General features: G+C 36.4%; 2 protein-coding genes across 8 annotated transcripts in view; one reads left to right on the plus strand and one right to left on the minus strand.

Annotated features, from left to right (window-relative positions):
* Window positions 1–254: 254 nt before the first annotated feature.
* On the minus strand, window positions 255–19663 carry C7BH4orf33 (chromosome 7b C4orf33 homolog). Of its 4 annotated transcripts, none has more exons than XM_030815702.1 (7): window positions 19321–19663; window positions 10482–10671; window positions 6563–6623; window positions 3572–3623; window positions 3258–3457; window positions 2334–2402; window positions 255–1248 (listed from the first exon to the last, which is right to left on the minus strand). In XM_030815702.1, the coding sequence occupies exons 2-7, from the start codon at window positions 10660–10662 to the stop codon at window positions 1137–1139; spliced, it is 675 nt and encodes a 224-aa protein (XP_030671562.1). In that variant the 5' UTR covers window positions 10663–10671; window positions 19321–19663; the 3' UTR covers window positions 255–1136. The 4 variants fall into 4 exon arrangements, 3 of the variants coding, with proteins under 3 accessions (XP_030671562.1, XP_003264704.1, XP_030671563.1); XM_030815703.1 differs by having other exon boundaries at window positions 1179–1248; window positions 2317–2402; XR_004030936.1 differs by lacking the exon at window positions 2334–2402 and having other exon boundaries at window positions 2588–3457.
* Window positions 19664–19725: 62 nt separating this feature from the next.
* SCLT1 (sodium channel and clathrin linker 1) overlaps window positions 19726–22859 on the plus strand; it is a 202696-nt gene continuing 199562 nt past the window's right edge. For 2 of the 4 annotated variants that reach the window (XM_030815705.1, XM_030815704.1), the window contains exon 1: window positions 19726–20281. In XM_030815705.1, coding sequence (XP_030671565.1) covers window positions 20248–20281 — 34 coding nt within the window. In that variant the 5' untranslated portion in view covers window positions 19726–20247. The remainder of the gene's footprint in view (window positions 20282–22859) is intronic. The other 2 variants (XM_030815706.1, XM_030815707.1) reach the window with 1 other exon arrangement.

Below are 22859 nucleotides of genomic sequence, written 5' to 3' on the forward strand. Positions count from 1 at the left end.
AAAACAGGCAGATCGTTTCTATATCAAATTAATTAGTTGCTATTGTCAGTTTTAAGAATAATTTCTCAATTTATCTAAGATGCCTAACACTGCCACCATGATGTGTAGTCAGGATACTTATAATACCTTTTGTAAAAGTCAGCCTTACACCAGCTCTCTTTTTAGACAGAGAACATATATAAGAAATGAGTAAGTTGATAAGCCACATTTAACCAGCACTAGTGATTGTTCAATGGAAACATATAAACTCAATGTAAACTTGAAGTTAATTCCATTTAATTTACAGCTTATTTTATAATAGTATTTTATTAAGGAATTAATTTACATATACTAAAATCACAAATCTAAACATGAGGAATGTTGACAAATGTATGCAGCTACATAACCATCATCCAGATCAAAATACAAAACATTTCAATCACCCCAGAAAATTTCCTCAGGCCCCTTTTCCATTCAATTTGAATTCCCCGCCCTCACTCTAAGCAGCCACTGTTCTGGTATCTATCATCAAATGCTAGTTTTGCCTGGAAGTGGCTTTAATATAAAAGAAATTAGATAGTATGTTATGTCTGGCTTGTTTTGCTCAACTTAATGTTTTTGAGATTCATACAGGTTGTTGCATATATCAGCAGTCCTTTTTTAAATGAAGAGTATTCCACTGACTATATTGCAGTTTGTCTATCCATTTTCCTATGGATGGAAATTTGACTTTACAATTTTGTGCTATTATGAATAAAGCTGCTATGAGCAGTCATTTTTCTGAGGTATATATCTAGGAATGAAATGGCTGAATCATAAGATAGTGCAGGACAGTGCTCTAGGTGTCCTTGGACAAACTCAACTGTCCCCTCTTTCTCACTTGTACTTCTCAAGAATAACTGTACTGTGTGCTGGGAATGTAACATCCTGGACTAAGTGACTCTGAGAAACACTGTGACTTTACAGATGAAATAATCTACAAAGAATCATATATTTTCTTGTTAATCATATACAATTTGCCACAGATACTATATTTTCAGTGACTTCTATGAAAATATTTGTTGTTGAAATGTATGTATGACATCTTAAAAAAATTGACATTTATTTTTTGTTTATCTTAAAAGGTATAGAGAAAAAATGATTGGTATGGTTATCTATTACTCCTGTATATCACATTTCTCTATTAGCCACAGGTCTGATTCCGGTTGTTTCCATTCTTTTCCAAGCAGTGTGTTAAAATTGAAAGGCTTGAAGTATTCTAGGCGATGGCTAAAAGCAAAGAAAAAGAAGGTGGGAATTGAAATGAATTATGCATTTGTGAAATAGTTGTCCTGAAGGGCTATTTATTTTGTCACATCTGTAATACGACAACATTCTATTTTAAGCAATACTAAAGGTAAGATATATTTTATATGTAGTTTTCTCACTCCAGCTATCAAACACTCAGCTCGGAAAACATTCACCTGCATCTCAAAGCACTCTTCTTCCAATTCTGCAAATAGCTCCCTCACAGCTGAAGGGAGAAATCAGTTCTCAAAACATGACTCATTCCATCCAGCTTTAAACAAATCATATCATGCTCTTGCATATGTTTTTATATTCAAACTTGGATATAATTTATATCAGTCATATAAGCAATTGTTTTAAAAAGTTTCAGTTCCATAGATAAAATAGACTTCTTAATTCCCTTCTCTGCCGAAGCAAGAGAGGTTAATGTAAAAGAGTATTAATCCCAGTTCTTTTCTTTCAAGGAAAACCAGTTAACTACATTAAGAAGCTTTCTCTTGTGGCTTAATGAGGAGAGAAAGGCTTAGCTAACATGCTGCAGTGGAGCCCCACTCTAGGAAGTCACTCTGCCTTGGCTCTGTCCTGGCCAATGTATAATCGTACTTCCACCTAAGATAAGCTTCCAAATAATGTATGAATGAAGAGCCTAAATACAGGAAGGTATTAGCTGATGAAGAGCCAGAGAGACATGACGTCTTGATATGAGGACCTTGAGTCAGTTGCAACTACATGTTTGTCTCATTCTGCCCACCTGGCCAGGATAAGTCAGTTTTTGAGTCACAATTGTCAATCCCAGAATAAGAGATTAAGGAAAAAACAGTAAAGGATAAGAAGAAGGAAGGGGAAAAAAAGACTAGGTAAAAGCTATGTCAGGATTGGGGAGAAAGGCAAAGGGAAAAGGGGAAAAAATATCAAGCAAAATAAAGAAATATGCTAGCAGTGATAAAGACAAGCATAAAGTAAGAGCATGACAGGAAGGAGAAGGCAAACAGGGAGAGGAAGGACAATGCAGCACATTCCACAGGTTAAAAGGCAGGAATGTCCATCTACCATAGTGCAATGCTCACTAGGATGTCTCTGTTAGGTTCTTCCAAATGCCCAGACTCACGCGATTACCGTGGCCATAGTGAGTATACCTAGAGAAATACAGAGCAGCAATCACAGCTTGCCCCAGGACAGCATCTGGCTTTCCTCCCTAAAGGAGTAGTCCTTGCAGAAGTCCATGAAGCATTCATAAGGCTGGCCAGGAGCTCTAGTCTGCCTATGTGAGAGCCACAGGTGCAAGGAAACAAGACTCAAATTGAGAAAGCATAGCAGATACCTTGGCTCAAATGCCTGCCGCCCCATGAGAGCAGTATCTCTTGGAATAACTCCAAAGCCATAGTTTCCAGGGTTCCCACAGGGAAGATGACTGTTACAGGGGAATCCCAAAGCCACGCTGTCTCCATCATATATTTATAATTCATCCAAAATTATTCTCAGTCCAGATGTAATTTACCACTTAAGGGTCATTTTTATCACAAGCAATGTTGCCTAGAAACATAGTTGATATTTTTATCCTTATGAGGTTACCAGAAGAGGAGAACTACAGAGATAACTGAAGATTAGATTTCCTTGTAACAGGGGACCGTTTGTTCATACCAGGAAACACTGATGCCTCTGGCCCTTTAGCTCTGAAAGAAATTTTAAATGAATTTGCGACCATACTTCTATATCAGCTGTTGCAACATTTACTTTTCTCACATGCAAACAACACTTTTCTCATACCACTATGGAAAAATAAGTGCTCTACTGACAGTAGTGAGAGAGATTATGTCAGTCCAAAGTTTACCAAGTATTTTCTGAGGACCATCAGTGAACATTGGACTCTACTAGGTACTTGTGCACATATATCGCCTTCTTTGATCAAAAGTGTTACTTTGGCTCCATTAAGAATTAATTTCGAAAAAACTCGTATATTTGGAACATATCTTCATTTATTTTCTACTTACAAATCAGGTTTTTGTCCTTGTTGCAGTTCATGCTGAGGTACAGGGTAAAGAGCTTCATAACTTCGTTGATCTTCTGATCCATGAATTGCAAATGAATTGAATTTTGTCACATTTGGTGGAAAATAACTCCAAGGGAGATAAGCTTTGCCTTCCCATTTTGTCTCACCTCTGGACACTCTGAATGATAAAGGAAGTTCTTGCTACAGAAACAACATGTGAAACACAAAAGATAAAATTGGGCTTACACTTTTAACATAGAAATACGTGTATTACTGTGTACGGAATGATTTTGCCTCCTATTTTTATTTACTTACTTTCCACACATTTCTTCTTCCAGAAAGTAAAAGCACTAAATGCTGTCCGTGGCTGTCAAAATTAAGATTCCTCATGAGTGTTTGAAAAACATAAATGTTATTTTCTTCACTATCCTTTATACATGGAATGTGTGTGCTTGCAACTAAATTTCCAAATAATTAAAAGATGCAGGCTGAGCATGGTGGCTTACGTCTGTAACCCAGCACTTTGGGAGGCCAAGGCGGGCGGATCATGAGGTCAGAAGATCAAGACCATCCTGGCCAACATGGTGAAACTCCATCTCTACTAAAATACAAAAAAAAAATTATCCAGGCATGGTGGCGTGTGCCTGTAGTCCCAGCAACTTGGGAGGCTGAGGCAGGGGAATCGCTTGAACCCGGGAGGTGGAGGTTGCAGCGAGCCAAGATAGCACCACTGTACTCCAGCGTGGCAACAGAGCGAGACTCTGTCTCAAAAAAAAAAGATGCAATATTAATATGAGATAATTATAGGGCGAGCCAGTGTGTTCAGTTGCTTAGAAATGACATCTTTGGGTTTACCACTCTTCAGACAACTGCCACCAAATGCATAAAGTTTCATGTTTAGATTGCTTTTTATATTCTTTAAAGAAACAATTATATAAAACATTTGGTTAGATGATACAAAGTATGAAAAAAGGTCAGAGAGATACCATGTTATTTGGAGTTTTTTATAAAACGAGTTTCAAAAACTAAAGCAAGCAACAATTTCCAAGTCTGAATTCAACAACTTTAATAAAGGTTAGTTCTGTAAGAAAACTATCTGGTAGCTCATTAGGAAAATAAAAAATGCAAAACATAGACAGTCTACAACTAGTCAACAGGCTAAAGATTTTAATCTTTGTCTATTTTTTTCACACACTGTCCTCAACCTGTCTGCCTCTTGTGTTTTCCTGCTTTCTAACATTCGTTCAGCATCATGTTTTCAAAAAGGAACACAGTATATTTTCAAAGAGAAATTCTAATAACAGTGTACAATTGGTACTAGCCAGGTCATTAAGAACCAAAGGATTTCATGTATTTGCATGAAGCAAATTCACTAACTCTAGAAAAACCTATATATTAAAACATTTCTATACAGGTACTCTTTTGAGAGCTTTTCAGGGAGGATTTCCTTCAGTAAACTAACAGAAGCCAAGTATTCTTTTCCATTTAAAAGTCTTCTGATTATTTTTATTGTTATTATGCAGCCTTAGGAGTTCATCCTAGGAGTAAAAATTCTTGCAAATAAAAAAAATTCTTCCTGTTGCTTTCTTAGAGGTTAATAAGCTGTTACAGGAAATGATTGCCTGAAGCAAAATTATGATTCTTGATTATTAACTATCCTGATACATAAGAAACCAAACTACTCTGTGAATTTTTTTAACCTTTAAAATCTATTAATTTTATACACAATGATTACTGTGTAATTTCTTAACAAAAGATAATCTAATTATTCTATTCATCTAGTGTTGTCATCACTTTATGAAAATGAACCAATATTATCATCTAATAAAATTAAAACTAAGGGCAAAACTTTAGGATATCCAAGTTCTTTACTGTTCTCTAGACAAATTATGAATGTTTGCCTTAGTTTTCTCACCTGTAGGGTAAAAATAAGCACACAATAGTTGAAATTTTCTTACTTCTCATGGCAGTTTATGAGAATTAATCATATTTTTCAATAACAAATTTTGGCACGTTAGTTGAAATGTAACACACAAAGGTATACGATTATTCTTCTTTAAAAACATAATGCAAACAGCTACACTTTTCTACATTAGATTTAGCTGAATATCAAAATAAAAGAAAATAAAAGAATATCTACAAATCTCATTTAAATCAATTGTTTGGAGCTCTCTGTCCAGCTTACAAAAGGAGCAATGGCTTCTGAATGTTAGGCACTGAGAGGCATTTAAACGGCATTTCAAATGAATAACTGCAATATAAAGAAATATTTCATTATTACTTTATTAATTTTAAATGTGCTATAATTTAGATAATAGGTGTACATCTACAGGAAAAAAGAAATAGTTTGCCAACCAGGTAAACAGGATTCCCAAGAGACAGTTAAACCTGAACAAAGAGAGTCCAAGGTTAATATTTTTAATGAGGCCGGGCGCGGTGGCTCATGCTTGTAATCCCAGCACTTTGGGAGGCCGAGGAGCGCGGATCACGAGGTCAGGCGATTGAGACCACGGTGAAACCCCGTCTCTACTAAAAATACAACAAATTAGCCGGGCGTGGTGGTGGGCGCCTGTAGTCCCAGCTACTCGGAGAGGCTGAGGCAGGAGAATGGCATGAACCCGGGAGGCGGAGCTTGCAGTGAGCCGAGATTGCGCCACTGCACTCCAGCCTGGGCGACAGAGCGAGACTCCGTCTCAAAAAAAAAAAAAAAATTTTAATGAGTCTAAGAAAATCTATATGTGATTTAGTTTTTAACCCTGGCGCTGAATGCAAAAGTGACACAGCATATACTTAATAAATGCATGATGAATAAAGAATGGAATACATGAATACATAATTATGTAATACACAAAAAGTTTCATCTAGTCATTTAAAAATCCCCTAAAAGAAACATTTTTATAAGCTAGCTCAATTAATTATATCCATAGCTCTCCTTTTATTTCTGAATAGCTATATATAATAATGCAAATTTATTGAGTAAATAATGAGAAAGTTTTTGTTTTATGAGTTTTCATTTTGAAAAAAATTATCTTCAAATTTATTAGAAAAATCTACATTACTGAACTGAAAATATTGACATAGGATTTTCAAACATTTAGAATATGAGTATATTCTAAACATACATTCTAAATATGTGCTCTGTACTTGAAACTAAGAAATCTATAAAAGTATATCATTCAAACAAATTCAGAGTGCCATTCTTACTAGTCAACTGGAATTAATGAGCTTTTACTATATCATTTATAACTAGAAAATAATACGTTCAAATTATGTAGTAATAAGTAAGAAAAAACATTTTATACTTACGGACAAAGTTCAACTTCTAAATACTGCTCAGTTATATCATTCAAGAAAAATGCTTCCACAACTTTTGAAAACAGAGATATAACATACTGAGATATGTAATACTGCTTTCCAACAATAAATAATTTGTTTATTCCTTTAGAATATAAAATGAATTAACTATTCTTAATTATAATACTATCCCCAATAGGAAAAAGAGCAAAAATAGACATTGCCTGGAAGAAGAAATATATAGGAAATAAATCAACAATTTTCTCACATATCAGATTGCCACATATTGAAAAGATTAATTAAAACTAGTGCTGGTCAGGTTGTAAAGAAATTAACATTATTACATAAACTTTGAGCCAGTTATCTTCTTCTAGGAATTTAACCTAAGAAAATAATCTGACAACTGGGAAAAAAAATGAGTATAATGCTATTCATTAGAGTACTGTTCAAAAATTAGAAATGATCTAAATGATTATCTCCTATTACATAAGATTATCTCTTATTCTCTAAATAAATCTCCTATTATACAGGAGAACTGTTAAGTAAATTATGGAATTCATGTATTCCATGCAATGGAATACAATGCAGCTATTAAAATCAAAGACACCATTAAATATTTGTTGATATAGGAAGATATCCATGACATTCGATAAGTCAGCTGCAGAATAGCAACCAAAATGTGCGTGACATTAAAACTGCATATGTGTCTATGTCTAGATGTCTGCAAAATGTGCACAAAAATGTTAATTACTGCATATCTGTGATTGCAGGAATTTAGGTAGGTCATCTTTCTTTTCTTTTTTATAATTTTCTGGAAATTTCTGAATATTGCTATTATTAAAATTGTTTAATTTTGAACATATATACATCTTTCTTGTAAATAATTAAAACAATATATATATGAAGTAAAAAGTCAAAGTCCTTTTCCTCCCCTTTGGTCTAAAACCTGCCAGACCTTTTCTGTGCTTCTACATACTATTTTGATGACTGAATAGTATTATTTTATAGAATATTATAACTTACTTAATCCTTTATGGATAGACATTTAGGTTGTTTCCAATTTTCCATGTGTTATTTTTATAATAAAATAGCTAAAACATAGATATAGTTCTGCCAGCAATTCAGAGAATCTTATTGTCCCTTTTTAAATCTTTTATCTAGACAAATTAGAATGTCTACTGTGATAGTTAATTGTATCTGTCAAATTAACTAGGCCATGGTATCCAGATATGTTGAAACATATTATTCTAGTTGTTTCTGTGAAGCCATTTTTTAAAGATGAGATTAACATTTAAATCAGTAGACTTTTAGTAGAGCAGGTTTCCCTCTATAATGTGGCTGGGGCTTATCCAATCAGTTTAAAGCCTTCACAGAAAAAAAGACTGACCTCCCCCAAGAGAGGAATTCTGCCAACAGACAGCCTTCAGATTTGAACTGCCACATTAACTCTCCAGCTGGCAGACTGAAGACCCAGGGAAGAGTGGACTCTCCAGCCAGTTGACTGAAGACCTAGAGAAGAGTGGACTTGCTAGCCGCCACAATTGTGTGAGCTCATTTCTTAAAATAGATCTGTCTCTCTCCATATATATAAAATAGATAGATACATACATACACACACATACTGTCTCTCACTATACATGTATGTGTGTATATCTCTCTCTCTCTCACACACACACACACACACACTCAGATGCACATATATATCTTCTGCTTTCTACTACTATACATGTATGTGTGTATATCTCTCTCACACACACACACACTCAGATGCACATATATATCTTCTGCTTTCTACTTTCCATCATTACCTTACAAATACTTTTGGAGCTTATCTGTATTAAAACACTATTATCAGATTCTGGAAATACCTTTATTAGCTTACAATCTACTCAGATATAAAGTGGAAAATTTTAATAAAAGTTCCAAAATGGAGGATGCATGCATTGCTACAGGAAAAAAAGAAAACAGATGTTTAGCTCAAAAAAATGGTTTAGTGAAGGATTCCTGGAGAAGTTGCTATTTAAGCTCTGTCTTGAAAGATGATTTGGAACTAGGTGAAGAATGATAGAAACAGCATTCTAGGGCAAGACAACAGTAAAATCAAGGGTACACAATTAGGAGATATTGTAGCTTATTGAAAGAACTATGAACAGTTCAGTCTTACCAGGCAAACCTTTCAATGTAGGAGGAGTTGGTGGTGCTCCAGAGAATAAGGGGCCAGGTCATGGAAAGTCTTATATAGAGATCATATTAAGAAGGACAAAACTTACCTTGAGAGGAAAAGGATCCTGAGAAGGTTTTTAGGTAGCTGAAGGATGAGTTTAAATTTTCATTTTAGATATAGCACTCTGGCTCCTAAGTGAAGAATGGGCTTAAGGGCTAAAAGACTATTTAGAAGGCTCTGCCCTAACCAAGGTAAAAGATGATGAAAGCCTAACTTTTGGCAAGGATAGTGGGAATGAAGAGGAGATACTGAGTTAGAGGAATATTTAGGAGGCAAAACTGATGGGACTTAGTAAATAAATCCAAATAATGGAGAGTGTCAAAGAAGGATATCTTAGAAAGATCTCACAATTTTTTAGATTTGGTGATTTAATGCATTGTTAGTACCATTTATTGATATTGGGCAATTAGGTAAAGAATTGGTTTATGAAAGAAGTAGGTGAGTTGAGGTTAGAATTTGTTGAGTTTCATGTCTGTAGTGCCTCTAGCAGGTAAGTCACATTAGTGTGTATTCCATTAGGAAGATGATATATACCAGTTTTGTATCAATAAAAGACAATATATGTTTAACATATGACAAATTAACACTGACAAAATGTGTGCTTACAAATGGCATAAACTAGACATATTGACTAGAAGATTCATCAAAATCTTCTTTGAAGAAATGGGACATGAATTAGATCTTGAACTATGCATTAGAGGCAGGGGGAATAGAATGAGAAGGTACATAGGTTAAGAGCTTTTGGTTAAATATGGTGGCCCAATTCATAAGTACGCTGAAAGCTTAAAGGAAGGGTTTGAACTTTATCCTAGGGATAGTAATGATTTATCATCTGGGAAATGGCATTATGAAGAGTATTTCAGAAAGATGAATCTGATAGCTTAATTAGGATACAGTAGAAGGAGATCATAGAGCAAACCTGAAAGTGTAATTTTATGTCATGTCTTAATTTGATATGTGAGATGAGCTGCCAGTATAAAGTAAAAACTACATTTCGTATTGAGGTTGATAGTGTTTCTACAATAAGTAAAACACTCCAGATCTTCCATAAAGAAGATTTATAAGGTTAGAGTGGTAATTTAAAGATACTTAAATACAAAACAGGAATCCTGAACTCTTCTCAGCATAGGTAACAGAAATAAAGGAAGAAAATAAGGCAGCAATAAAAAAATCTGGATTTGTGGCCAGGTGAGGTGGCTCACGCCTGTAATCCCAGCACTTTGGGAGGCCGAGGTGGGCGGATCACGAGGTCAGCAGATCAAGACCATCCTGGCTAACACAGTGAAACCCCGTCTCTACTAAAAATACAAAAAATTAGCCGGGCGTGGTGGCAGGCGCCTGTAGTCCCAGATCCTTGGGAGGCTGAGGCAGGAGAATGGCATGAACCCGAGAGGCAGACCTTGCAGTGAGCCGAGATTGCGCCACTGCACTCCAGCCTGGGCAACGAGCGAAGCTCCATCTCAAAAAAAAAAAAAAAAAAAATCTGGATTCGTAATTGCCATTTTTTAACTGTTTTTGTTACATAGTTAAAGTCACATAGGTAATGGAGAAAAAGTCAGAACGAGAGATTGGTAGGAAATATCAGAAACTGTACATGTCAATTGCTCAGAAGCACTTACTTCCCAACAGCAAGATAAAATAATAGTTCTGTGAGAGGTTATTATAAGAAGATTTATGTTTGCAATAAAATACAGTACTTCCACTTACCTTCACAATCCCACAGTTCATTGAAAGGTTTTCCTGGTTCTCCAAGTGGGGCTGGAGGATCGTTGAAAAATGGAGCACTAATGTCCATCATCACTCCTCTGTCACCTGGATTCAGCCTGATAAATACTGGCTCGTGCTTCACTGGAAAACCATCCCAAGTGTGTTCAATTTTAAAATCCATCTGAAGACTCTAAAAGAAAATATGTCAAAACAAACTCTTTAACAATATACACGTTTTCTTTAGTTGGAAATGAAATGAAAATTTCAATGCCAAACAGCAGACGGGAGTCAAAAGTCTATCTTGTGTTGTGCCAAAGCACGGACTCTGAGTTCTAGTCTAAAATAGGTAACTACTTCCTAGAGGTTTTAAAACTTCTAGATTTAACACTTTTTTATTTAACTTTGTTTTTAATTGCTGCCATAGAAACACTATCAATCTCAACATGAAAAGTGATAAAAGTGTTAAAAGTCTAGATTTGGCTCTAGTGCTGTTGTAAACAGTGCATCAAAATCATTTTTTAAATTGTAATTAAGTCTACTGCAAAAATTGTTAACATACTTAACTGTAACTATAAGCACCATGGGTTCTTATGTCATCCTTTGTCTTTTATTTATTGTAAAGTGTGCAGGTGTCTCAGTTACTGGATCCTCTGGGAATCAAGATCTTTATAATAAAATTCAATTTAGTTAAAAAAAATCTCCATAAATCAGTAGAAGCAGTGCTGTTAACACCTGTTCTTTTGGCCAAAATCCTTTTCTTCACGGGGGTTGGTGATGGGGAGTTCCAATCATTTAAAAGTTAGTAGAGTTGAATTTTGCCTTCCTTTGTCCCAGCATATACACTTTCAGTTTTAATATTTTAACGTTAAATGACTGCTTGCTTGGTTAATTACCTCTCTCCAACTGAAAAATGGGAACAGAATCTGCAATCATTTAAACTTTGAAATAGACTAAGTACCTACAAAAAAGCAGTTTTTGCATTTTAAATTAGCGTTCTAAGTATTCAATAGAAGGACATAGCATTGTAATGCGTTGATAAAAATCACATTTTTGAATACTATGGATTGGGCATTTTCTAAACATTGTCTCATTTAATTGCACTACAAACTTGCAGAGAAACTATTACTGTCTTCATTACAAATGGAACAGAGTTGTCCAAGGTCACGTGACTACTATATCTAGAAATTAAACCAATGTCAACAATGTTTTCCCAGATGAAGACATTTCAGGAATCTGCAAGGAGGTGAAAATTTTATTTTAGGAGTGGTGGACCCCCCAAATTATACCAGATCCTATGTTTTAACCAAAAGATAATCTCACTTAGTACCTGATAACTTTTCCAAACTGTAACTTCTTTTATCTGAAATCTTTGAATGCATTCCTTTGCTTCATAAGTTATTTACGGTCTTTTACTGTAACTAATGAAGTTACTAAATTTGGAATAAATTTAATTCAGTGAATATGTATTGAAAACCTACTACGAGCTAAGCAGTGGGAGATCCAAATGTACAAGCTCTGCGTAATATAAGAAATCCAAGACCTCTAAAAACCTTTTTCTAAAGCATATAGCTTTTACCAATTTTCACTATATGCTCACAAATTTTACTAGATAATCTCTAAAATTAAACAATTCTGGTATTATAACCCATTTGTAGACAGATCTTAAATAGCATGTCAGAAGAAATGTTCAGCAACTCATATTCTTCATTATTGATAGAAGCTCAATGAGTGATAAGACTATATAAATTGATTCTGATTTAAGTGGATTGTATGGAATAAAATAATAATAAATTTATTTTCTTTAGTTGAAACATCAAGGCACATTCTACAAAAAAATGCATAATCTTCTACCCTAAATTTTGGTAGTAATAAGTATCCTCATGCAGCATATAGGAAGAAATAAGAATAAATCAGGACGTTAGAAATGATGAATGACTGATTCTGACACCAATAGGCTGAGAGAAAATGCTATTCTCCTAATTTAGAGCTTGATAATTCTTGACAATTTTGGCAATATATACCTTAGCTACTAGGAAATTCTGGTAGATTCACTTATTCTTCATACAACCACCAAATCCACAAAAATTCTGCATACATTAAAGAGATCCCTATCTTAATCAGTGGGTTTCCAATAGGGATTTATTAATTCCCAGCACATTCAGGCAATCAATTCTATGTCTAAATGGAATAAAACCATATCCAGTGATATCCAGTGATATGCTACTAAAAGCGGCCTATCATTTCCATGCACACATGGTGGGTCTCATGGTCAGAGTGAGGTAGACTTTATAGCAGGTGTGTCCAATCTTTTGGCTTCCCTGGACCACACTGGAAGAAGAAGAATGTGTGTCTTGGGCCACACATGAAATGCACTAACACTGACAATAGCTGACGAGCCAACAACAACAAAAAAAATCACAAGACAATCCATAATGTTTACGAATTTGTGTTGGGCTGCATTCTAAGCTGTCCTGGGCCACATGTAGCCCATAGGACCTTGAGTTGGACAAGCTTGCATAGGTTTCAAATTACTTCAAAATGTAATTTTATCTGGAAGATAAGAAGTAAAAGATAAAAGCAAAATTATCATTGTTAAGAATTAGGTAGTGAGTACCTCAAACCTTTCTACTGGTTCCTTCTGCTTTCCCCCCCTAAGGTTTCTTTGAGCATTATTTGAAAATTACTGCTAAAAATAGTGACTAGACTTCCACAAGTAGGGAATAGTGCATGGCTGATCAGTCCAAAGACAGAATAAAATTTTGGCTTTAATTGCATAAACAACGTTCGTTTGTTATTGCAATGACAAATTTGTTTGTTTTTTTAAAACTTTACATCGCTTAAAGAACATTGACGTCAATCTAAGTATGCATAATATTTATAAAAATTAACCTAAAAAGTATAGTCCGTCTTGCCCAGTAGTTAACAGTCTAGTTTAAAACTAACACAAGCTAGAGACAGATGATTCTCCTTCAGTAATCTTCTGAGATTTAACCCCTACAACCTTTCAATTTCTTTGTATTGAACATGTGTTCATTAAGTAAAGACAACTGAATTGTCAATGTCCTTCACGTCTTGGGCTAGCACTCCACTCCTGGTCATTCTCTATTAACCTGTACACTGCTCTATTCCTATTCTTACATGGCACTTACATGGCATGACATATTTGTTTATTGACTCCCTGAACCCTGATAGAATGCCTATAAGTGATGGTTACTATTTATTTGTTGAGTGAATAATTTTTCTAGTCCCCAGATCTAACACTCTAGATTTTGTGCAGGAGAAACCTACTGTGTTCGTGGTATCATCATCTCATTTAACACTACATATCAGATCAATACAATGGCTAATAACAAAGATAATAAACCCAGAAATTCCCTTCAATTTAGTTTATCAAGCATTTATTAAGCACTCATCTTATTTCAGGTACCATACCAGATGCTGCGGAAATAATATATAATAAGTCTACAGGAGTTTGGGATGGTTCTCATGCAATTAATCAATGAGGTCCCCATTTCCATTATCAGTTGGTTCATTTTGCAGTCCAATTTAATTCAGTGGGATCCTTATACCAAAGTAAGTTTTACATGAATCAAAGATTTAAACATAAAATCAAAATCATATAAAAACAAGAAATAAAAAGAGAGTTAAATAAAATCTTATAGTAGTAAGGTAGGAGATGAGCTGGACTTGTTTTCTGAGCACCAAGGCCCCACTGATTGAAACAGAATCTTATCAAAACAAGATGCAGCAAAGAAACTGGCCACAACCAGCTAAAACCAAGATGGCAACAAAAGTGATCTCTAGTTGCCCTCACTGCTCATTACACATTAATTATAATGCAGTAGCATGCAAAAAGAAACTCCCAACAGTGGCATGACAGTTTACAAATGCCATGGCAACTCCTAGAAGTTACCTTATATGGTTTTTTTTTTTTTTTTTTTTTTAATATTAGGGTTTAGGAAGTGCACAATGTGCAGGTTTGTTACATATGTATCCATGTGCCATGTTGATTTCCTGCACCCACTAACCTTATATGGTTTAAAAAAGGGAGGAACTCTCAGTTCTGGGAACCCTTCCTACTTTTCTGGAAAATGCATGAATAACCCACCCCTTATTTAGCATATAACCAGAGCATTGTCGTGTATACAGCTGGCCAACAATTCATGGGAGCTGCTGCTCCTACTCTGTCTATGGAGCAGCCATTTTCCTGTACTTTGTTGCTCTGATAAACTTGCTTTTGCTCGCGAATCCTTTCCTGCATGAAGCCAAGAACCCCTCCTGGGCTCAGCCCCAAATCTGGGCTTTCCCTGCATTAGTAGAGAAAACCTTTTAAAATACAAACCAAAACCCAAACATTTTACTACATAAATATAACAAAACTAACATGGATGCAGCTGGAGGCTATTATTCTAAGCAAATCAAGGAAAGTACAGAAAACCAAATACCACATATTTTCACTTATAAGTGGAAATTAAACATTAGGTACTCATGGACATAAAGATGGCAACAATAGACACTGGGGACTACTAGAGGGGGAAGGGAAGGAAGGGGCAAGGGTTGAAAAACTAACTACTGGGTACTATGCTCATACCCAGGTGATGGGATCATTCGTACCCCAAATCTCAGCATCATGCAATATAACCATGTGACAAACCTGCACATGTATCCCCTGGATCTAAAATAAAAGTTGAATTTTTTTAAATAATAAATAAATAATAGTGAAAAAGCAAAAACCTCCTTCCCAAGTTCCTTTCACCCCAAAAGCCTATCATTAACAAAATCAAAAGTCTGGGAAAAAGTATATGCAATTCATACTTGATACAAATAACTAATTTCTTTAATGCACAAAGAGCTCCTAGAAATCAATAAGGAAAAGACCAACATTCCAACAGAAAAGTGACCAAAAATTATGAACAGCCAGTTCACAGAGAGAAAATGCAAAATGTTCACTTATAATGACAGAAATGCAAACTAAAACCACAATAAATTACCATTTTTCACTTAGATTGGCAAGGATCAGAAAGTCTGATAACATGCTGTGTTAATGAGGGCATTGAGAAAAAAATCATATATTGCTAGTGAGGCATAATTGATACAGCCTCTGTGAAGAACAAAACGTCAATATCTATCAAAATAAAAATGCAACTAACCTTTGACAAAAATAATTCTAGTTCTAGAAGTTACTATACCTGCACATATTCAAAATGACATAAGCGTTGAGGATATTTGTGGTAGCATTGTTCATAATAACAACATGTTGGAAGCAACTTAAATACCCATCAGTAGAGGACTGGTAAAAAAAATTATGCTATACCATACAATGAAACACTGTATAACTGCTAAAATGAATGAGGCAGCTCTAAATTAACATCTATGCTAAAATATGTTGTGAAGTGAAAAAAAGCAAGGTGCATTTATTTAATAAAAAGGAAGCTTATTTGCATATATGCTTGTGAGTCATACACTATCTCAGGAAACATCCAAGAAATGAGTGGTAACGGTGGTTGCTTCCCTGAAGGGAATTATCTGCCTGCAGATATGGGAAGGAGGAAGGCTTCCTTTCAACTTCATCACTTTTTAAAAACCTATCTGCATTTTATACTATGACAGACATGCATTACTATTTTAAGGTAACTGAATAGTTTAAAATTATTTTTTGGCCGGGCGCGGTGGCTCACGCCTGTAATCCCAGCACTTTGGGAGGCCAAGGCAGGCGGATCACAAGGTCAGGAGATTGAGACCATCCCGGCCAACATGGTGAAATCCCGTCTCTACTAAAAATACAAAAATTAGCTGGGCGTCGTGGCACGTGCCTGTAGCTCCAGCTACCAGCCACTTGGGAGGCTGACGCAGGAGAATCGCTTGAACCCGGAGGCGGAGGTTGCAGTGAGCCGAGATCGCTCCACTGCACTCCAGCCTGGCAACAGAGCAAGACTCCGTCTCAAAAAAAAAAAAAAAAAAAATTAAGTCCAATTTAAGGCTGGGTCTTTTAAAAAGAGTATGGTGGCTGCCTCTTCTCCCCTTTATATTATATATGCTGAACGTTTCCGAAAAGTCATAATGCACATTATCAAGATGATTACTGTCCTGCAATGCAATTTAAAGTTTGGCTGTTTAGACTTTCTTAATACAATATTTATTGTTACTCTGTATGTTTCTACTTTTAACCTCTATTCTTCAAATTGCTCTTAAAACAAGTTAAAAAAATAAATTTTCAATTACTCTGATTGCTTTATCTTTACCTGGAAAGACCTCTAAAAGGAAACGAAGGAAGAGAAAGGAGACCGAACACTGCAGCGTTAAGAACCCAGGAAAAGAAAAAATGTCCACAAAGTTTAAAAGAAATAAGTTATGGTAAAGGTGTTTTCTCAACCAAATGATCTGCAAGGAAAATTTCCAAATTCCTCTGCTCAACAAAAATTTCTTTAGTTTTTCTACAATAATGATTTCTTTTCAATTTCCATAGCTCCCCGAGGCCCCGCCCATTTATCAGAGAAACGGAGAAATGAGGAAGTCAGCCTGAAAGGGGGAGTACGCTCACTTAGCAGGAGACAGCTGAAAAGTAAAATACTTTTCAGTATTTTCCAGAGATCAAGCGAAAGACAAGACCTGGCGACGACGAAAGGAATGTCAGAGAGAAGAAGGAATAACTAGAGAACACAGACCACGAAGCTTTTCTCAAACACTGGCTTCCTCTTTTTAGCCGAGGTCACAGGAGAGGGCTCGGCTTTAGACTCCACCCAGCTGCCTACACGTTCTGGGGGAGGGGCTTAGAACACTAAAGCTGAGACGCTTGATTTTTCTAGGAAAGAAAGACGTTGAAGGGCCACACATGAACAACTGAAGACTTCTAATCGTTCCACTAAAGTTTGAGTGGTTTCCTAGAAGAAGGAAGGGTGATTTAGAAATATAAATACTGTGCAATAATTTGAAAATCAACTGTAAATCATTAAGATTACAATATAACATATACAGAAATATTTCATTTAATACAACTAAAGGCTAACTGGCTATATAAGCAAAAACTATAAATTATATTATACCAGCTATAAACTATATTATACTATACTCCTGGGGAGGCATGTTCATAGCAGTTAACAATTGTGAAATTAGAACCATACTGCCTGGTTTCAAATCTCAATTCAGGCACTTGCTAGCTGTGTGATCTGTTCTGGTCCTTGCTTAAACTTCTAACTTTGTATTCTTCCTGGTACTTTGCACATAGTACTTGGTGCTCAATGTCAATTGATCAACCAAATGAATGTTAGTGAAATGTCACTAATTTTCAATCTATACAACTTTAGGGGTTTTCTTTATTGCAGAAAAGTCATATAAAAACATTAAATGGTGGCTTGACAAGAGTTACACACCAACTACGTACATTTCCGCTTGTCATTCCTTGTATTCAATTTATACTAATAGATACTTTTCATGAACATCCACTGAATTCTTTTATTCCTTCCACCAGATATTTAATCAACTCTGTGTTCCAGGTATTATGATGGAGCCTGGAGACAAACTACAAAACATGATAGATAACGCAGGAAGGAGCATGAAGTAAGTACTAAGGCGGCACCCACCTTGGGAGAAGTGGATAGAGAACTCAGGAGATGTGAAAAGGAGAAACATGAGAGGGGATCCTTTAAGGATAAGTGAAATAATCACAATTTTGTTTCCTAATGATGAAACTTATGTTGAAAATACTCATTAAAATTCAACTACTAAAATCTTGTAACACAAACACAAACGCAAAAACAAAAAATTATCATGATCATAATTATGATCATGTAAGCTAAAAAATTCGAGTGCAGACATAGAAGTTTTCACCTGAGATATTCATTTTATGTAAATACCACTCATTAATTACAGCCAGAAGGTATTTGCTTCCATCCAGTTTGGGTGTAAGTGTAAAGTTAAGTCTATAATTATTTATTTGGTGCCAAGTAGAAATACAATATGACAATATACAAGGTTCAAATGTGGGAGAAGTTACAAGCAAGTCCTTGGAGAGTCAGTGAGATGTTTATGAAGAGTCATATACTGAACTTCAAAAACGAGTTGGACCTTGCACACTCAATTTTCCCTTTACACAAAAAGTTTTCGTGTAAACCTTATAGCTACTAAAAATCAGAACAAGTTCAATTATCACCGACTCAAAGCTGGATTAGACCTTTTCAATGATTATTAAGCTACACATCCATATTTAACAGCTAGTCTTTAGAGGAAGGGACCATCTCATTGTATTAACAGTGAGTATTGAGTAAGGCCTTCAGATGCCTAACTGCATATATTTGAATACATTTTTTAAATATCTTAACACATATCGCTAAGGTTACTTTGTTTATATGACATTATGAGTACGGGACAACAAAACTGTTAAGCTGTTAAACAGAAAGCCAAATCAAGCTGCATCTATGACATGCCTGTTTAGTGAAACTTTACTTCAGTCCATAAAAATACAATTTATTAAAAGCACAAAACTAGTGGCTAGCTTCAAGTTAACATTTTTGTTGCTAGTGGTGAGATTTCCTCTAATGTTAAATGACAGTTTTTTTAAAAAAAAATACGTTTTAAGTCCAGACAAAATTAATTTTCAAAAATGAAAATTGTAATCTATCCACAAATGTAAGTTTTACCGTTTTGTTTTTTGCAAAAAAAAAAGTACCTTTTATCTTTCCTTATATTTGAGGAAACAAGCTTATCTTTGAAGAAGTAGCTGCTGAATTTGCAAGATCTTTTGAGTACTTCTAACTACACGCTTTATTACTACACAGTTAAATATTTAAACTACAGTTGTCTCCTTTGTCTAAAGACCCACAAAGACCAAGAAGGTACTTACCTTCTTGAGATGACCAAATCCAAACCCAGAACTCCTCCAGAGGAGCCTTGGTGGGAGATTCTGAAGACGCCAGTCTGGCTTCTACCCCTAGCCGCAGGAACCTGCATCCTTTACTTAGTCCAGAAAGGCTTAGTATATTAGTAACCCAAAGATAGTGAGGGCATTTAAACTGTGTATTTCATTCCCTACTCACGTTTGCATTTTGGTTTTTGTTTGTTTGTTTTAAAAAGGTTGGGCCTCACCACCTGGAGACACTGTCCCACCAGTTTGGCCGCCGCGCCAAGCCGGTGGCTCAGCCCGCCGTTATCCAGGTTCTCACGACTCCTCCCATTGCTTGACAGCCAGCCAATAGCGTGCTAGGACTCTAGGACGCGCGATGGCGTAAGCTCCAACGCCCGCGTGATGACGCAAGCGGCGCCACCGTCTCCAAGGAGTGGTCCGGGGCACCGGTTTCAAAGTCGCAGGGCGGGCCGAGTGGACTTCCGCTACTGGCCTGGGGCTTCCCAGCCGTCTTGGCGTCGTCCTCTCCAACCCCCGCCGCTCCGCGTAGAACGCAGCTCTCAGGCTGCCTTCCAGTTCCTGCGGCACTCTCCTAGGTGGCCCGACGAGACCCAGAGTGACCCGCGGGACGCCTGTATCGACCGCGTCCTCTTCCCACCAGGGTGGGATTCGGTTGAACGTGGAGCAGAATTCACTTGGCGCGTCCCCAGCAATCTTCAGTCTCTCACCAGGGTCAGGGACTCGTCTGGGGCGCGGGGGAAGGAAGCGTGGCGGGGCTGTAGATGCCGCGTGAGCAGGATGCAGATTGCACCGCTGGAGCGCTTGACAACCAACCGAGCGTTGGCTTAGTTTTGTTTTCCCGCACAGCAAGCTCTCTTTCAGAGGAAGGTAAAGGTGGTGAAAGCTCCAAACTAAAATTGTATCGAAATGGCTACAGAAATCGACTTTCTGAGAGAGCAAAGTAAGCTCCGTGTTTTTTTGAGACTTCATATTCATATACAATGTTTAATATCGTCGTCGTTGACCGACAAATCTTTTGAATGCTGGTTGGGTACATGTAAATTGGTAAAGAGTTAAAGAAGTTAGTTGCAGGAAAAAAAAAGCTTGATGGTATACATGAGGATGTGTGTATATTTAAGCAGAACCGTGTGGTAGTACTTGTAGCTTACACAGAATTCTACTAGACGCTAAACATGTTTGTTATGCTCCTCTCGTGCTCTGAAGATTAGAAGGCTAATGGCCAGCAGGAGTTTCCAAGTGTGCATTTAAAATCTAGGGGCACAGCTCTCTGGCCATTTATTCAAAAGATGTTTATTGTACTCCTGTTTCTATTATGTACCAGACACTGTAGAAGAATAGCTGCTGCAAAGATAAACAGGACAGTTTTTACCTCCAAGAATTTAATTTGGAGAGGGAAATGTATTCCAAAATATATTGAAGTGGCAGCAACTGCTGGCTCTTTTGCCACAGTCCCATACGGTTGTTGGAATGATTAAATGAATATTAAAATATGTAAAGGATTTAGAATAGTATCTGATACATTGTGTTAAACAAATATTAACTATTACACGATTATTATTAAAATATGTTCAAGGAAGGTGCTATTGGGCTGAAACGTGCAGTACCAATATGAATTTACTATATGAAAAACTCTAGGCGTCCCAAATAGAACAATATTTGTGACACTGAGGGGATTAGGAATATGCTTTGTTAAAGACTTGCAGTAAGGCTGGTTTGAATGTAATATTGATGTAAATTGAATTGGAATATTTATATAGGGAAATGGCTAGTGCAGTCGAAGGCGTAGAAAGGGGCTGGATAGTGAAGGGCCCTGTCTTCTCTGTGCTAAGGAGTTTGGACCATTGCATGGGTTATAGGAATTCAATTGAGAGTGGCATGATCAAATTGTAATTTAGAAGGCCCGGTCTGATTTTTATGGGGAATATGCATTATAGCAGAGTGCAGTTAGTTGTCTACTGTCATCATTCAGGTAAGAAGTAAACTAAGTTGGGCACAGGGAGACTGGAGATCAGGGGATTTGAGAGAAAGAGGTAGAGGGCAACTTAGTTTTTGCTTGAGCAACGGGGAAGTTAGGAAAAAGGTAGTAAGTTCCATTTTGGTAGCATTATAGACCAGTGGTTAAGAACTCAGTCAGCCTCTGGATTTAGTCTGTCTGGGCTCACAGCCTACCTCTTTCCAGGTCTGTGACCTCGAGCAAGTTTCCTAGCTTTTCTGCACCTCAGTTTTCTCATTTATATGAGTATAAGAACACAAGAATCCTCTTGAAGTTGTGAGACTTAAATGAGATGATGAAAAAGCATTGAGCATAGTGTCTGGCACATATTAAGTGCGTGGTATATGTTATCTAAAATAATTAATGACACTATAATGACACAATAACATTAGCATTATTTCTTAGGTTTGCAGTGGGAATATCCCCTCCCCATAGGAACAGCTAACTGGCCACCATAAGAGTGGTGTGGGACGGGAATTGGTTGATGAGGAGTTTGGCTAGAGTCAGGATAGTACTTGAGGCAGTCAGAAACTATTAATTTTATAAGAATGATCCAGCCAGAATTCTTAGATAAAACTGAGATCCAAATACCAGGAGAAAACAAATAAGACAACTGAAGCATAGTAACATTTTTTGAAAAATGAGTGGTATTTAATAGTTCCACAGAAGACAAATTGAGTGCAAGAAGGAAATCTCAAGCAGAAGGAGCAGAAGAAGGAATGGTTCAAAGGCTTAAAATAACTGATTTTATTCAGGAAATCGGAGCATAGAATGGTAGCATTTGCATGAAGAGATAAGAATGAGAGTTGAGTGTCTGTGTCGCTCTCCTTTTTTCTTTAACTGGATTTTGCATGCCATTTGAAGGTGGTGGGTTATTCCATTAAGTGACCCACCTAAATACCAGCCCAGATAAAGATAGATGGCTTGCCTTCTTTCCACCTGCCTCTGACTTTTTTACACTGATTTCTGTTGATCTTGATTGTCTCTTTGTTCCATTTGGATTTGGGAGCCTAGGTCAAGACCATTTGTTTTGGTACTTCTCAGCTGGCAACCCCACATGACATTTCCTCTGATAATTACTATTTCAGCTTTACATATCATAACGACAGGCAGCTCCACACTCAACCAGGCTACTAGTAGAGTAAGCTTGTAGCATATTTGCTGTGCACCATTCTTCCACCTTTGTCCGGGAAAGATCATTTAGTTTTTAGGAACCTTTTCAAAGAGGTACTTGTATTATCAATCTAAGGAACTAAGAATTCATTCATGAGTGGGGTGTGAGACTCACTGGCAGATTGGTGATGGACTCATTTTTTTCTTTTCATTCTCTTAACAGTGGTGGAGCCAAACATTTTTAATTTTGATGAAATTTAATTCATCAATTTGTTCTTTTATGAATTGTGTTTTTGGTGTCATAAAAGAAATCATTGCCTAACCCAAGGCTGCAAAGATTTCTTCTATGTTTTCTTCTAGGAGTTTTATAGTTTTAGGTTTCACATTTAGATCTATGGTTCATACAGTTAAA

Source organism: Nomascus leucogenys, chromosome 7b, assembly GCF_006542625.1.
Source record: "Nomascus leucogenys isolate Asia chromosome 7b, Asia_NLE_v1, whole genome shotgun sequence".
Lineage (NCBI taxonomy): Eukaryota > Metazoa > Chordata > Mammalia > Primates > Hylobatidae > Nomascus > Nomascus leucogenys.

Excerpts from the sequence above, each read along its gene's own strand:
- C7BH4orf33 (XM_030815702.1), bottom strand. The coding sequence starts at position 10,662 with ATGGATTTTAAAATTGAACACACTTGGGATGGTTTTCCAGTGAAGCAC. Across the intron at positions 6,624-10,481 it reads TGAACTGTGGGATTGTGAAG|TTGTGGAAGCATTTTTCTTG; the intron begins GTAAGTGGAAGT and ends TGTTTTCAAAAG. Across the intron at positions 3,624-6,562 it reads TTAGAAGTTGAACTTTGTCC|CCACGGACAGCATTTAGTGC; the intron begins GTAAGTATAAAA and ends TAATTTTGACAG.